Genomic DNA, 17,289 nt, shown 5'->3' on the forward strand with positions numbered 1-17,289 from the left:
TTACCCCCAGTAGGGCAGTTTGGAGGGATTTTACCCTCCCAGGTATTGGACCCATCTCCCCACCATTAAAACCACTTTGTGGTACCTAGAGCATGCCCATGGGAAGGTATAACTTCCAGTTGCCTTTCACTGCCATGGTGAACGGCCTTACTTTTCGGAAAGCGGATTATCTAGCAACCAGGGAGCCCTATGAGGATTTCTCAATCCTAGCAACTCGTACTAATTCAGTCTGGTGTGCCTTGTAAAGATTAAGATGCATATTCTTAACCAGAATATTCTGAAAACCTCAAACCTTGTCTAAAAACATGCATCACCTTCACATTTGTGAAGTAACATTCTGAAATGTGATCAAACCTCGGACAATGCACGGAACACATTGACTTCAAGTCGTCCATTTTCACCTCTTCCTGTTTCAGTCAATAAACTTGACCACACAAGCTTTGAACAGATTTTATCAGGAGAAGTGTGTGCATGCTGGATGGTAGAGATTTTGTGGAAACCCCCCATATTCTGAAAGTTTCTCTCTCTCTCACAAATGTGAGGACAATGTGTGATTCTAGCCAGAGTTTGGGGTATTTAGGGCATTGTGAGTAGGAAACGGTAGTGGGATATATGCAAGTCGCACCACCCTGGATTCCACCCCCCCCCCCTCATGTCTGGGTTTGGTACGTTTCTCCGGGTGGCAACTTAGCCCAAATTCTTTAGCTGTGCACTTTGCCAAAATTAGTCATTCTTCATAGTGGAAGTTTGATATCTTAGCTTGTCAGGAAAGGCCCCAAAGCGCAACATGAACTGTGGAAACCCAGAATATAGAACACTTGTTATTCTCAATTGAATTTCCCTCTATTTTGACTTCCAAATAAAAAGCCAGTGCAAGAAAAAACACATTTTGAAATTTCACTGTGAACCATGTGATGGTATGGGTGTAACCCCCGAATCCAAAGTTGTTCAAATACTACTTCTGCTATCCCTACTAGATTTTACTGTTTGAGTTGCTGCATGGTTAGTACGCAGAGGTGATATTACTGCTTGTTATCTTCTGCAATTCCCTAAAGCAACTGGCTGCAGGATGCCACTCGCAGGGTGCCTTTGTAATGCTTACTACCCTGCCTGTTACGGATTTTCTTTTTCAGTGTTTTTCCGCTGCCTTCCATAGCAGGTTTCTTTAGATTACCAGATTTTCTAGGAAGACCTGGTCACGTATTGAGTTCTGCAGCACTCCACATTAATAATTTTTCTTTGATCAATATGGAGCATTCTTCCTCTGTAACATTGAGAACTCCACTGTTATACATAATGTCCTTTGATTATTTCAGCAACGCTGTTAGACAAACTTTGAATCCATTACCCACTATGGACTTTCACCCTCATCAATCCTGGCCCACGACAGCAGATCACGCCAAGGATCGAGCACCTCAAATCCAAAATATTGTCCGTTAAGCAAATGGCGCAAAAACTGGTCCACCACAAATCTAGTGTAATGTGAGTTAAGCACACTATTTGACAACAAAAAAGGTTCATATTTCCAGATCCTCATCACCTCTCCAGCTTCACCACCAACGACGTACATGCACAATAAATACCCTACCATTCACAATCGGCCCTAAGCATCATATTCATGCGTACTTCTCTGCATAAAAATGTACTAACTGATGTACCCTAACTGCACTACTTAGTGCTCCACCACCACCATTGTCTTTCACAATCTCATTCCCCAGAATCCTTATTCTGAAGTCCTCAGCTGCATTGGCTACAACGCGTCCCCCCCCCGACATCACCTGCTCGGTTGACATTGGCCATGGGACTTAACTGCAATACCAGATACACTGTTTCTCTATTTACATCCTAGGTTTTCAGTTCAGTCTGCACTTTCTATTTTAATCTTAATTTGCAATGGAAAATAATCTCCGCAAAGAACATCTCACTACATAATTGAATTTTCCTGCGAGTGCTGAGATTGATTCTCTGACTTCGTGATAACTTGACCTGTGTGAAACAGTTAAACCCAAAATGGGTATCCACGCTTGCTTCCTTTTTGTTTGAGGTTCTTTAAATTAGGCCGTTATTGTCCAAGTTTGCAGTGATGGTTTACATGCGCAGTGTTTCCTGACGTGGTACACAGCATTTCAGTCATTATTTCCAGTATATTTGCTTATTAACCATCTGGGTTCCTGCAATCAGCTTGCACTTTGCAAACTGATTTTAATTTGAATTATTGATGTTACTTGTGGAGTAAACCTGTCCTTTTTTCGTTGTTTTTTTCTTCTTAGGACAGTGGCACTAGCATTCTTGCCAATGCACACTCGTGGGGTGTTCACATTCTGCACCTGAATGGTATCCTTTACCTTTTATTTACTTTCGAGGTAATTGTTTATTTAAGAGTTGAGCAGAAAGACATTTGTGTGACAGTGGGGGGAGGGTGTGGTGGGGTGGCAGGAATGCGTCCTCTGAGTTCTTGTCATTGGTAGAATACAGTGCTCTGACCAGTTACTACAGCTCACATTCTTTTATAAGAAAGTAGTCTTTCAGATACTGCACTCACTGACCCAAGGTTACGCTAAAGTAATGATGGTGTCCGGTACGGTTGGCGTGCAGCATTGGAATCGAATACAGTTGTAGGTCAGTAAGAATGGGATGGTGGAGGTTTGGTGGGCTTGCAACTAAATCTCAGTGCACATGTCTTTCTTGCTGTTAATTGCTATAAGGAAATGAACACATCGTGGAACAATTCAAGCATGAATTCGTTTTTTCCATAATCGTAATTCAAAAGGGAGGGGGGTGGCAGAGCGGCATATCTTCTATTAAGAAAAATAAATAAAATTGTAAACGTCAACCCATTCCCTCTTCTACTGGTAAGGACTTCTAAAGTTTCAGTAAAGCTAGTTAGCAGGTCTTTACTAGCACTAATATTATATCTGGTTATGATTATATCTGGTATTTGGTGGGTGGGGGACTGGCGGTTAAAAACCCAGTTGCCTACTTGCCCCGTTACCCCCCGTAAACTGTTTGTTGTGCCTCTCCACCCTGTTCATCACCACGCTGTTGTCCTTAATTATATGGTGCTTGAAGATATTTTGGATTACATCGCAAAGCTATCGGTAGCAACAAAGAAAGTCTCCATCCAGAAGACAGAGGTAAGACACTACATCCCATAGCTTTTTTCAAGAAGTTCGATATGGGGTACAGTATTATACTCTGGACTCTGAGCAGTAATATATTAATGGCCATTGGAATCGTGCTTAAATAGATAACCACGTTATGGATCATGCTTGAAAAATGCTGGGGCATTATTATCTTGCTTCTTTGACATTTAAACAGATTGATGCATAAGAGACACCAGCACAGTTCAAAATTGGAAATTTATTTAGAAAGAAAACTTGACATGCAACAAAACATCTTGAAAAGATTTTCGCCAACAAATACTATCTAGCCAGCAGTTTAACTTCTTTAGAAATTAGTAAGCGCCTGAATACAGCAAAGAAAAATTGGAAGTGTAAAATGTTTGTTAGTGCATTGCACTGCACATTCCCGGTTTCTTCTAATAACATGGTTTGTCTGAGCTAGAAACACATTTTGTGTGTTTTGAATCTGCGGTTCGCTGATCATATGACAAATGCATAATGTGAAAACCCTCAGCCTCATTGGCCCTGAATATAGTCTAATAAGGGGTTGAAAAACACATCATTTGTTCTCTACTGCTTTTAAATCTAAAGGTGCTACTCTACTCAGATTATTGTAGCTGTCATGCAAGTCTAAGTAATGTTCTTCTAATCAATGTAGCGTTTCAGGCAGGCACTCAAAGTAATTAAACATGACATTAGCAACGTTCACACTTTTGAATGAACAATATTAAGAATTCCAACCTTTTGTTTGGTATGTGCCAGTACTATGTGAAGATCCCCATTGTCAAACTCACCCGCCTCCCATTTCTTAGTCTTGGGCATCGTTTGCTTTCAATAAAAAGTTCTTTCTTTTCAGACTGCCAGTCACTTCAAAGGTTGATCTAGAGCATGGGTACTCACAAACATTTTCCCTGGGGCCACAGTTTGGTCTGTGGTGTGACCGAGGGCCGCACTGATGCTAGCAGCGTGGTGATCAAAGGGAGGAGGGGCCTCTGGATGGGGAGGGGCTATGGCATTATGTGGGGTGTAAGGGGCAGCAAAGCATATAGAACTAGCGGCTGAATCGCTCAATGTGAAACCCCAAAACCTGGCATTCATCCCAGCTTCCCCACTTTACCAAATTGTGTGATCCTTGGCAACTGTTTGATTTCACGTTCCCTTCATTATTGCATGTAGGAGGACCTCGCAATGCATGACTTCAGTATGTGTGCTGTGGGAACCCTTCTTCTGTGTTTTGTTTTATTAAACTATAAAGTTGTTCAGGTATAATAGCAAATCAGGCCAATCAAAGATTGCAGATAACAACTGACTTAATTCATTATTGGCATTGTTATCAAGGTGGGGGTATGAATGAATGTTTCTAAATTTATATTTGAAATCTATTGTTCTAAAATAAAAAATACTTCTCCATGCACTGATATAATCTGAAGTAGTAAGATGAAATGGTCCTGTGTGTAAATGAAAAACACATTTTGAATTTTTAAGGACTCTTATCATAGTTGCAGACATTTGCTGCAAGATTTCTTTAAAAAATGAGTGTTCCTGCAGTTAAGCGGTTCAGGACTCATTCCTTACTTCCTTTCTTTATCTTCAATAATGTTTAAATGAAGTATTGCCTGTTGAGTTCAGTAAACAGCAGCCTAGTGCTGCTGCTGCTGCCCTGGGGGGCCGCATGTAAAGGTCAAAAGGGCCGCATGCGGCCCCCGGGCTGTACTTTGAGTATCACTGATCTAGAGTATTTTTTGAAGGAGAAGCCTCTGAAAATATTTTCCAAGCGAAATCCTAATCCATTTGCTGCAGGCTTTCATTTCACAGGATATCCTTAACGTGTTTCCTACTGTTCACTTTTTGACAGGTGGCAGTTTCCAGTTCTGCACGAAATGGCCTAAAAGGTCAGTAATTACTTTGACACAAACTGTTTTTCAACCTGAAACTAGTTTTGTTCATCAACATTTAGTGTCCCCTAATGTCCCTTTTGTCTCTGAAGAAGAGCTCAGTGAATGTATGCACCTGACCAGGTGTACTCAGGCTTATATTCCTAGCCCATGCCACAGAGTGAGTACTGGTATTCATAGAGGGAGGGGGAGCTTAGGGGTGCAGCGGGAGTATGGGAGGGGCCATCCTCAAAGCATGATCGGTTTCAGTATATAAGTAGGATGAACAATCTGGTTTTTATTTTTATTACCAGTGGCACAACTGAAGATCCCTTTTCTGAAGATAGAAGATACGAGCAGGTAAGATAAGTCGTTCTTGAATCTTACAAATATAATGAGCTCCGAATGCGGATTTTAGAGATAAAGAGCATCTAGGGAGTATAAGCAGTTGATGCTACCGGACTCAAAATGGAGTGAGTAGGATCACAAACAAATTGAGCTCCATTCTGAGGAATTTGGTGAGATAGTTAGAAATACGCCGAATGAAGTGCTCTGTAGAAAACCATAAAGGGATGAAGGAGCAGAAGTCACCAGATGAGAAACTAGTTGAACTTGAAAGGTAGTGAGGAAATAAAATAATGAGGTTGAAGCTGATAGTGCTTTGCTGTTGGAGAATTACATCCTGCAAAATATTTATGGGGTACCTTACTGTGAAGGATGATTGTGAGTGTTGCTGTGATGACTAAGTACATTGCAGTTGAGGATTATCATTATTACCTACTGGAATTTTAACCACTGAAAGTGGCGGCATGCAAGAAGGTATTGGTAAATATTTATATTATTAATGTAAGTCTGTCCTTGTGCAACAAACAAATCTGTGGAGAAGAACTATTAAAACATGTGATATGGTGTGGAATAGCAGAAAATAATCGATTTATGGTAGTTTAAACTTTGTGCAAAGCTATTAAAGCAATCTATCTGTAAAAATAAAGGCCATGCTGGAATGTGTATTGGTTAATGGAGCAGGAGTAAACTGCAAACTCCACAACCTGAATGTTTTATAGAATCACATTCTGTGTATATCCTGCCACTTTGTGGTTGCTGTGGAAGACTATAGCATTTCCAAGAGCATTTTGATAATTAACAGTGAAAATGTCTACAAAAACTCCCAGGTGAGGGTAGAGCTTTGTGCAAGATGGTGGCATATGCATAGCTGTGGAGCTGTCTCTACTGCAGGGTGAAAACACCCTTCAGGCCAGAGAGGTGTTGCTGGCTGTCCCAGAGGAGCATAATGCTTCTTAGGCCCAGATATGCCATGATGGACAGGATGTGTCCGAGTATGTCATCTACACAGGCTTGCCTACTACAGACTCTATTGACGGGCAGTTGGCACCAGTGTTGTGCTTTGCAGACAAGCTTTGATAAGATCAACCAGATTCTTTAGCGATGCACAGGCATCACTAATGAGAGGAGGCAATCTCCATTTTAGAATGTTTTAAAGGTAGTGGACACACAGCACATTACCTGGGGCCATTGACTTCTGCAAAGCAATTTCCTCACCAGCTATGAAAAGTCGGGGCTGGCATACAGACAGAGATAGCCTTCTCAGCCAATGATGCAGCAGACCCGCTGTCATTCTGCGGCTGCAGACTGTACAAAGGCTGACTGGGGCACCAGTCCTCGGGCTCCTTCCCCTGCGGCTGCGGCCATCATATCACATTAGTTTGCCTTCAGCTGTGAATGCCCAACCAGTTGGGAGAGGGCAGGATCTAGCACTTTCTACTGGGTTAGTGATCTGTCATTTTCTGAGAGGCGGGTCTTGCAAATTGTTCGAAAAGGCTATGCCTTGTCTTTTTCTCTTCTTCCGACCCCCATATTCCTCCCCCATTAGAAAGAAGAGCACCTGCCCATCCTGCTATCGGAGGGGGTTTTTATATGTTACACTCAAAGTGTGCCATAGAGTGGGTACTGGATTGAGAGAATGGCAGTGTTGTCGTTTCCACTACTACTTCGTCCCTGAGAAAGATTTGGGCCTAAGGCCTAACTTAGGCCTCCAGCCACTGAACGACTTCCAGTGGAAGGACAAATTCAGAATGCTCACATTGGCTAACATCTTTTCTGCCCTGGACCCAGGTGACTCAGTGGTGTCCTTGGGCTTCCAGGATGCATAGTTTCATATACCCATCCTGCTGTCTCACAGACATTAACTTTTGTTGAAGGTTGGCCAGGAACATTTTCAGTTTGCTGTGATACTCTTCAGCCTTACCAGTGCCCTTCTAATGTTTACAAAAGTTTCATGAAGTGATGGTGGTTGCCCATTTTCTGAGGTTTAGAGTTCCTGTATTTACGTATTACGACAACTGGCTCCTGAAAGCGTGCTCGCAACAAGCAGCCATTAACAACATTGAGACAATGGCAGAACTCTGAAAATCATGTTCAGAGGATCTGCGCCTCAGCAGCAGGGCAGAGTCTTCCATATGAATCTTCACAGCTTACACCTCCTTTCCTGGAAATCAAACGGTGACATTGGACTGCTTTTGATCTGTTGCCTGAAGTGGTGGATATTCTCCTCTCCTCCAGACGACCCTCCAGAAAAATTATTTACACAGTGCACTGGGACAAGTTAATAGCCTTATGTGGTGCTGGGGATATTGGCTCTTTATATGCAAAACTGTCAAACATTCTTTTTGTGTGTTTTTTGTTTTTAGCCAATCCGTCACAGATATGCTTTTCAAGTCTATGCATAGCGCTGTTCACTGCATCTCCTGATGTTGAAGACTGTCTTCCTCATTGTGATTACATCACCTTGTCGCAAGTGAACTGTTGCCGCTTTCAGTGCTACTGCCCTACAACACAGTTTTTTCCAGACTGAATGATGCTGAGGACTTGTATTTTCTTGCCGAAAGTTGTAACTTCCTTTTCACATTGTTTTGCAAGATCTTCCGCTGGATCCCCGCCGACACCAGAAAAACCGTGACCCACGCCCTTGTCACGAGTCGCCTGGACTACGGCAACACCCTCTACGCCGGGACCACCGCCAAACTCCAAAACCGCCTGCAACGCATCCAAAACGCCTCGGCCCGCCTCATCCTCGACGTACCCCGCAACAGCCACATCTCCGCACACCTGAGACACCTGCATTGGCTCCCAGTCAGCAAAAGGATCACCTTCCGTCTTCTCACCCACGCACACAAAGCCCTCCACAACAAGGGACCGGAATACCTCAACAGACGCCTCAGCTTCTACGTCCCCACCCGCCCCCTCCGCTCCGCTGGCCTCGCACTTGCTGCCGTCCCTCGCACCCGCCGCTCCACGGCGGGTGGGAGATCTTTCTCCTTCCTGGCGGCCAAGACCTGGAACTCCCTCCCCACCAGCCTCAGGACCACCCAGGACCACTCCGCTTTCCGGAGACTCCTAAAGACTTGGCTGTTCGAGCAGCGATAACCCCCCCTTTCCCCCCTAGCGCCTTGAGACCCGCACGGGTGAGTAGCGCGCTTTACAAATGCTAATGATTTGATTTGATTTGACTGAACCTCTTGCCCTATCATGTAACTTTGGTTATGAATGAGGTCACTGACAAAACATAGAACAATTTAGTGGTACCACTGTTGTCTCAGGTGAGGAGGGAACTTGGGCTGAAGATTAGAGTCTTACTAATGGTTGGGTGGCTAGACATCATTTTTAAAAAAAAGAAAAAAAAGAAAATTACTGAGTGCCACACAAGTTATGCCAGAAAGACTACATTTTGGTAGAAAAACTGCTTATTGTGAAGACTAGGGATGCAGCTCAGAGCCCCTTGACATGATCAGGTCTTGGTTACCTTTTGCTGGCTTCTGAAACCAAAAGGGTTGAAAAGGAATCTATGGCTACCGAATAGTGCTTTGCTCAAAGACCAGACCGTGCAGGAGATTCAAGTGGGGCAAAAGAAGGCTTAGTGATTCAAAACTTACTTGAGCGGATGTTGTTGCAGGGACCCTACGTACACTCAGACGTATGTGCTTCCCTAGTTGGGTGGTTCTCCCAGAACCGTCAATGAAGAGGTCTTGGTTAGAGGCTCCTCTGATCAGATATGAATTTATAGAGCCAATCGTGGGCCTCAGATCTGTGAAAGCTCTTGGTCTGGATGGGTTTTGCCCTGGGTCTACTACCAACTCTACTAGTAGTCTTCAGTGATGCACCACAGACTAAATCAGTAACACAAACTATGATGAATGCTGCTACACCCTTCATTGTTAAGCCTGGTAATCCTTCTACTAGTTGAATGTTATATAGGCCAGCTTTTCTGCTAAATACAGACTATAAAATGCTGATGTCGTTACTGGTCGCAAGAAAGCATCAGGCGATGCTCATTCACCGATATTGGTGGTATAGCAGCGGGGGCAGTACCAAGAAAGCTGTTTGCCTCATATATGTGAGGCTCAGATGAGGCTGCAAGACGTTGGTCCTTTCCCTCAATGCAGAGAAGGTATTTTGATAGGACATTTTGCAGGATATACCAGTTTACACTATCTGCAACCGATTTCTGGGATCTTTACCTTGACTGGGCTTGGACACAATCCAGCGGCATCAGAGATTCTATGACTGTCAATTTGTAAGGAGGACTAGACTCCCACTTGAGATGTTGACTTTAGTCACAAAGAGGAGGAGACTACAGCACACAGAAAAGAAAAACCTCCCGCTGCAGCCCAACATTGCGTGATTAATTTGTATATTTGACAATTGTACTTAAGGACTTTTTGAAAATTTGGGATTCCTGCGATATTCCATGGAGATGTAAAATGTTGGTTTTTTTTCCTCACTCTTTATAATTGGTTTCCAATGTGTCGTACAGAGAACCTTTGTCAAAACTTGCACAGAGCACCGATTAAGGTGCTTATAAGAAGGCAAGACTAAAGTAGGTTTCCAATGCGTCATACAGAGAACCTTTGTCAAAACTTGCACAGAGCACCGATTTAATGTGCTTATAAGAAGGCAAGACTAAAGAATCAAAAGCTTCTGTTTTGCATCAACCAAAGAAACAACATGCACACAACCTAGCACCTTCAAAGTGGCTTCCAGCAGGGCAGATACAACCTGTGCTTCAGCATGTTTTACTATCTGCTCCTCTACTGAAATCCGAACTGCCTCTGTTAGATTCTCCCTCACCTCCTTACAAGTACTCAGAAGAGGATGAGGATGTTGACCATGCAGAATGATTTTCTTGACAACGTGGGGCATGCACAGACTACGTTATTGTGACCCACCTGATGGCCAGATAGGACCATCCCCTTCTGAGTATACTGTCTGAGACCAATTAATTGCACCAAATTATGCCAACAGAAAACCACCTTTCCTGGACTCCCTCAATGTCCATAGTCTATTTGAAAGAATGCTGCATAACTTTAACTTGCCTGTCTCATCCACCAAAAAGTTATATTTCTTATTTGACTTTAAAGGAAAAAGCATAGTGAATGATCAGGCTATTGCATTTTCTACTTTCTTTGAAAGGCTAGAATAATGCAATTTAATAATCCAACCTTTGGACTAAGTTAATCTTTTCAGGTTAGAGAAAGAAAATATATGGCTCCAGACACACCTTTCCTCTCTTAAACGAAGAAATAAAAAGGTTGCCAAGAAACCGTTGTGCTCCCTCCACTGTGCATTTAGACAGAAGGGCATCAGTGGCATTCTGTGGATAAGCAAGTTAATATATTGGTCACTACTCCAGTTAGAATCGTCAATATGTTCACCATCTTATTCAAGTCTGATTGGCATTTGTGGCAGGACATTGCTCTTTGGCTGGCAAACTAATAGAAGAGGATACAAATCAAGAGCAGAATAAGAGTGAGCTAGTTCTGTGGAAATTGATTGAGCTAGGCAAATAAGGAACTCTACAATACTACAATGTTATGGCTAGCTCATGAGCACCTCTTTCTGTCCCGAGATACAACCTAGAACAAAGAAAATGCCTTTTGACGTAAGATAAAAGATCAGTGTTACACTGTTGGTATTTATATAGTTTTTTTTCCATAATCCTTGTCAGGCTTAAACACTTTTATGGGTAGTCCTGTTGCATTACTTCTGCAGCTTTTTAAACCCCTGGGGAGGTCGTGAAGCAATCCATTTTTCATAAGGTCCCTGAAAATCCTTCGTAGGTCATGGTCAAAAGAGTATTCACATATTAGACTACATGGCACATGTTAATTGCAGGGCTGTGGTCACGCAGCGTATTGGTTCCCGCACCTCATAAACATGGGTGTTGCATTAGTGTGAGAATAGATGCAGCCATGCATGCAAGTACCACCAGTGATGTTAATTAGAAGTATTATGTGGAGTCTACTTGGGAGCGCCAAATGAGTTACCCACTGGGGGGTCTTTTTAGCCACCAAGGTTTTAAATATTAAATTTAGTAGTATTAATAATATTAGTAATATTTGTATTAAATTAGTATTAAATTAAGAGTAGTTGTGCAACCCATTGGAGATGCTTGGACAAGTGTATGCCCAGGCATGGGTTCCCTGCTTGCAGTCTAGCAGGATCAATCAATCAAAGAGACTTATAGAGCGCGCTACTCACCCGTGAGGGTCTCAAGGCGCTATACATCACTGAAAAGGTCTAACTAGGCCAAAACCAGTCTGGGGTGGTTTGTGTTTTCCTCTGGAGGTTGAGGGAGGAGCCCCACCTGGCAGTTCGGGATGAACTGTTCACAAGCAAAGCATGGCCAGTACTGATTTGCTTCAGGCATGCCTCTGTCTAGAGTGTCACAGTAGGTGGAAAACAATGGGTTGGAATGCTACTACCAGTGGTGTAGGCTATTTACAGGCATTCCACCCATCTCCTTTTGTGTTTTTGACTTTGTTAAACTGCCAAGAATGCTAAATGGAGTCTACCCAGAAGTAAAAGATGAACATTTATGTGAATAGACAGTTGAACCACCAAAGAGCCACTAACGCACAAACTACCTACAAACAAGACGGTCCCTGGTCTTTCAGTGTTTTAAGAGAATGGAGGGGCAGGGGGAGGCCCTACAGACCTCTAGTATATAGTTTGTTACCCAACCAGAGCAGATTGAGGACTCAATCCCTGAAATCTCTCTAGAGCTACTAGAATTACTTTATAAAGTTAATTCATTATGTTGTTGGGTCAGTGGATTAACAAGGGTTATTTAATTATTTGGCTAGGTATTATCATTGGTAGTGATGCGGTCTGGTAATACCTGTGGGCAGAAGGTGTTTGGTTAAGTGATGAAACTGGGACTACAAAATGAGGTTGGAGTTCTCTGGCAAATGGGCAGTGGTTCTAGCCTGAGACCTGTTTTAGACCTCAGCAGGCCCAAGGCTCAAACAGGGAAGACTTCACACTTCACAGGAGAAGGGTATTAACCTCTCCACCTTTACCTGAATGTGCACACTATTGATGGCCTAAACAAAAAAGTTAAATACAATTTCAAGGAGAGGTCATGTGCCCAGCAATACTATTTTAAGGCAAGCATTTTATTCATGGGGGGTGGGGGGGTAGTGCTGGACAGATGGTACAGGTGGAAGCAGGACAGGGTACTAGGGGAGAGGAATGGAGGTGAGAAGAGAGCACACAATTACATAGCTGTTTTCAACATAAAATAAAGTTAAGATTGGCTCTTCAGGGGGCACAACATTGCTGTGATGAATGAACCAAACTGATTTTTCCAAACATTGTGGTAGGTGAAATGCCAGGAAAAACTGTAGCTCCCCCCTAGGTTCTGCCTTCACTACTTTCATTCTCAATCCGGGTTGGTGTTGGATGGACGTCTCATTGACCTACTTCTCTAGAGTTTTCTTGTGTAGCTGGATACTTGGCTAAGATGGCTAGCTCTGAGGAATGGTCCCCAGCATCACAGTGATATACTCCAGTCTGTTAAAACCGATACCGAAAATGCAAGGTCCCTAGGCTGTCTCCAAAGACAACAACCATATGCCAGTAACAGGTGATATATTCAAAAGGGATATCTAAATTGTGGCAGAAACTCATCTAAATCAACAGAATGGGCTCTGGGCGATCAGTCTTTTTATGGACAGCCAGAGACTACGAGCAGGCCAATCCCTAAATGATGCCAAAATTGTCAGTCCTGTTTGTTTTCACAAGCAAAATAAACAAGTTTGAGTTGGTCAGGCTCCCTGCCTCCTGTTTGACCATGTAGGTGAGGGTCAGGATCCATAAAGTTCTGAATAACTGACAGAATAGAACATTAGACAAGTGGGTATTCCAATTCAAAGCAAGCCCCTTCAAATCTACCAAAAAATTATTCACAAGCAAAAAAGAATTGTCACCTGCTCCGGGCATCACGTTGAGTCTCTAAGCGCAACTTTTACATAAGCACTCCTTGGCTATAGAGGTCTATTTGAATTCTGCTTCTTCTATCATGTCTCCTCTATATTTGGGCTTTTAGTGGAGGTGAGACCTCCCCACCTTCTCTCTAGGGGATCAACAACTATAGAACAGGCCTCTGAAATGCATTGTGGACTTTCCAACAGAACGTGGTACTGAATACATCTACACAGATGTGCTCTGCAGACAGATGTCTTGCAGTGACAAGCAGCTGGTCTTGAAATTTCAACTCTAGGAGTTTTTCCCTGGGACATGATTACAACAGACTAGATCAGTGAGTGCCCAGATTTTTGCAGCAGCTGAGCCTCTATGCGTCGTCTTCTAATTCTGGTGATCCACAGGATAATTTGCAAAAAGCAAATCATGCAGAATGATTCTAATGGCAACAGCCTGAAAGAGAGTCTGTAGGAAGCTGGCTCTCTATATACTATACCAAAATGAGGTGTACTGTGCAGAGAGCCCAGGGGTTCCCCGGAGGCTTAACAGAGGCTAAAGTAGATAATACTAATGCTCTTTTGTGGTAGTGTGGTCGAGCATTTAGGCTTATCAGAGGTTAGCTCAAAGCATATGCACTCGGTCAAGAAACGAGGCACACACTCAATAACTAACTCCAGGCCAATTGTTCTTATATAGCAAAAATATATTTTGTCACTTTATTACTAGAACCAGAAGGTCTTTGTTGCAGGTAAGTACAATTGTACATAGGTATCAAGCATATGTATCAAATGTACTTTGTATAAGTTTTGTAGAGAAAGCAGTTTACAAGAAAGTAACACTTATCAATTTCAAAATTTGACACAGTGCAATTTTTTATAGGAGTCAATAGAGAGTTAGCGCAAATAACAGGTGCGTACAAGACTTACGATGCCACTCTTCAGGAGTTAGGATATCTACAGGTCACAGTTTAGGCTGACCCCAAGGTGCACCACCATCAGCACAGGGCTGGCTGGGTGCAGAGGTCAAAGTTGGCAGTGGGTTTTCAGTGGGATCCTATGAGGACTGGGGACGCTTTGTAGAAAAAGATTGCAGGTAGGCACCCATGGTGTCAGGGCCTAGGGGTGGTGGGGTGGGGGTTGAGGTCAGCACCAGGTGAGTGGGGGGGGGATGGCGGGGGCGCAGTGGTCCACACCAAACACACCCTCAATGGCACAGGCCCAGCAGGGTGCAAACACAGTGCTTTTCAATGAGTGCACCTCGGGGGTCACAAAAGATGATGCAACCAAAGGCTGGACAAGCAGGAGAGGCACCTGCTGGATGTTTCTGGACCATCTGTCTGATTCCCCAAGGCTGGAGGCTGCGGGTGCCGGGGTCTTCTTGGGCATCGGGAGTCTTCGTCAGATCCGGTCGTGGTCAGGGGTCTTCTAGATTCAGGCTGCAGTTGTCGTTCTGTTGGCCAGGAGGGGGTCAACTCAGGATGGACACCTGGATTTGGGCCGTGGGCATAGTGTGCAGGGCTTGCACATCCGGAGCGGTTCTGGAGTTCATTTTGGAGGTTTCTTCTGAACAGGGCCACTGTCCTCTGGAGTTCTTGGTCCTCTGCTTGGCAGGCAGTCCTCTGGGGGTTTGGCGAAGTTGCTGTCCTGCAGAATGTCCTCTCTTTGGAGCAGGAGTCTTGAAGCTCAGACAGTCCGGTAGGGCTGGGGCCAATTCAGTTGCCGCCTGGAGTCTTCACTGCTGGGTTTCGGCTTTGCAGTCCTTCTTTCTTGAGGTCGCCAGCAATCTGGCGAGTAAGGTTCAGGGGTGCCCATAAATACTAGATTTAGGGGGTGTTACAGGAGCCAGAGGGCTGTAGCCAATGGCTGCTTTCCCTGAGGGTAGCTACACCCTTCCTGTGCCCACTTCCTTTGGGGAAGGGGGGGGGTACATTCCTATTCCTACTGGTCCTTTTCCTCCAAGCCACTTAGGGTGGCACAATACACGCTGCAGCACTTAGGGACCCTTCCTGTTCACAAAGCCCTTAGTACCCCTGGTACCTTTTACAAGGTACTTAGCTGTGAGCCAGGGGTGTGCCAATTGTGGAAACAATGGTGTGGTTTAGGAAACGAACACTGGTGCTGGGGCCTGGTTAGCAGAAAGTGTGGGGGGGAAGGGGGCAGGGGTAACCATGCCAAAAGGGGCACTTTGCTGCAGAGACCACCTTGGTTCTTGGAGTTCCTGGAAATGTCAGTTCAGGCACTTCTGTGGTTCAAGCTAAGCCTTCATCTGTTACATTATCTGCAGTTGACTACTTGTCTGCTGAAGGCCTTGAGCTGCACACTCTAGAACTACTGGATGACTGTAAGCAAATATTGTAGCCAGCTAGGATGGTTTGGATGCTCAAAGGATCTCAATCCTGTTCCAAGCACCCTTCCCTACTCAACTCCCTCACTCCTATCCCCTGGCGAACCCCCCACCCCCACCCCCAGCCCTCTACCCCTCCCACCCATCACCTACCAATTTGATTTTGTCAGAGCAGGTTTAAAGTATTCCTTAATTAAAGAGTGCTTTGTTACCACTTCAAGCTACTTAAGGAAACCAAGTTGCCCTTATTTCCAACCAAATGCTAGACTCTGGGAAGCTAAATACCATTCTGACGATTCTAATTAAGACCCTTTTCTAGCAAATCCAAAGAGCCACCGCTCAACACTTTTCATGGAAGACATGCCAGACAAGTGGGTGAGGCCCAAGCCTTTTTAAGTAGGAGCCTTACCTACGTAAGCTATGGACACCTGTTAATTTCGACCACATGGTCTTTTTTTATTTGGAAACAACAAAAGACCACCAATCCATCTGTATTTCGTAGCCTTTGGACATGCTAACAAACATATGCTGTATGCCTTCGCCAAAGCAACAATTGGCCTGATAGATCCTATTTTACATGATTATATCCCATATTTTGCATGATTCTAAACTGTAGCATGATGGGCACCCCTATCTGGGGTCAAACCTCACTCAACAGATGCAGCTATTATGCCAATAGTAATATTTTCTGAAGTCTCTCTGTAGGAGATGTGCATAGCACAGACTTGTAGGATGACTTATGCCTTTGCCAAGCATTGCTTCCTTGATGTACAGGCCAGTACGGAGTCTACAGGTGGGCAGGTGGTACCATGAAAGCTATTCATTTTAAGTGAGCCTAATTCTTCTATGCCTCAGCTTTTATGTTATTATTCTGTTGTTGTGATTCAAGTATTTAAATCTATGAAAGATCCAAATGCTGGGGAACCCAGTTCTTCATTGTTGGTATCTTGTTAATTTGCCACGGCACCCTGGCCCCCATCCCCCCCCCTCCCTCCCTCCCTTTTCATGAGGCTCCTGGAACTATTAACCCTTGATGTACAGTTTGGACTGATAGGTGGGGGAGAGGCTGAGCTCTATTGGTCTCAAAGTTTCCAAGTTAGGTCATTTAATAAAATGGACAGTCGGTAGCTCCTTTCAATGTTTATTGATCATTTTCCGTTTGTATTTTCTCCATAGTGTATAACAGCAACTACATGTTTCTTTGTCACTTTAAAAAACATAAATAAAGGCTTAAATAGGGGTGTTTTCAGTGACATACCCAACCTGTTTCTAAATGAAAACCCCAAAAGATGCACAATGTTGTCTTAAAAGGTATTCTACAGCTAATGGATTCATAGAGAATACCCATGACATGCAACAGTGGTTACAGTTAAGTACCATTTTCCTTTGTGTCAGTTCGCTTGTTGGCCGACTTGTCAGCTCACTTAGAGTACTTTAGGCAAGTGGAGATACTAGGACTAGGGCACAGAACATGTTATAAAATACAAATAGGATAAATGAACGCTAGAAGACATTTAACATGGAAGCTGCTCAGCATATGGTTTTGGTCACCTTCTCCATGAAGGTAACCAATTTAAAGGCTGAGAAGATTTCATGTGGTGGCTGAATAACACAATATGAGGATGCCAAACAAGTAGCAAGTGATGGTTTGGTTGCTGTCAGAATTGTTG

General features: G+C 43.8%; 1 protein-coding gene across 4 annotated transcripts in view; it reads left to right on the forward strand.

Moving 5' to 3' along the window:
• Positions 1-17,289, forward strand: part of DBF4B (DBF4B-CDC7 kinase regulatory subunit) — a 175,315-nt gene that overhangs the window by 71,169 nt on the left and 86,857 nt on the right. For all 4 annotated transcript variants that reach the window (XM_069237927.1, XM_069237926.1, XM_069237930.1 and 1 more), the window contains exons 6-9: positions 2,271-2,334; positions 3,070-3,134; positions 4,978-5,014; positions 5,311-5,356. In XM_069237927.1, coding sequence (XP_069094028.1) covers positions 2,271-2,334; positions 3,070-3,134; positions 4,978-5,014; positions 5,311-5,356 — 212 coding nt within the window. The remainder of the gene's footprint in view (positions 1-2,270; positions 2,335-3,069; positions 3,135-4,977; positions 5,015-5,310; positions 5,357-17,289) is intronic.

This window comes from Pleurodeles waltl, chromosome 6 (genome assembly GCF_031143425.1).
Source record: "Pleurodeles waltl isolate 20211129_DDA chromosome 6, aPleWal1.hap1.20221129, whole genome shotgun sequence".
Taxonomy (NCBI): domain Eukaryota; kingdom Metazoa; phylum Chordata; class Amphibia; order Caudata; family Salamandridae; genus Pleurodeles; species Pleurodeles waltl.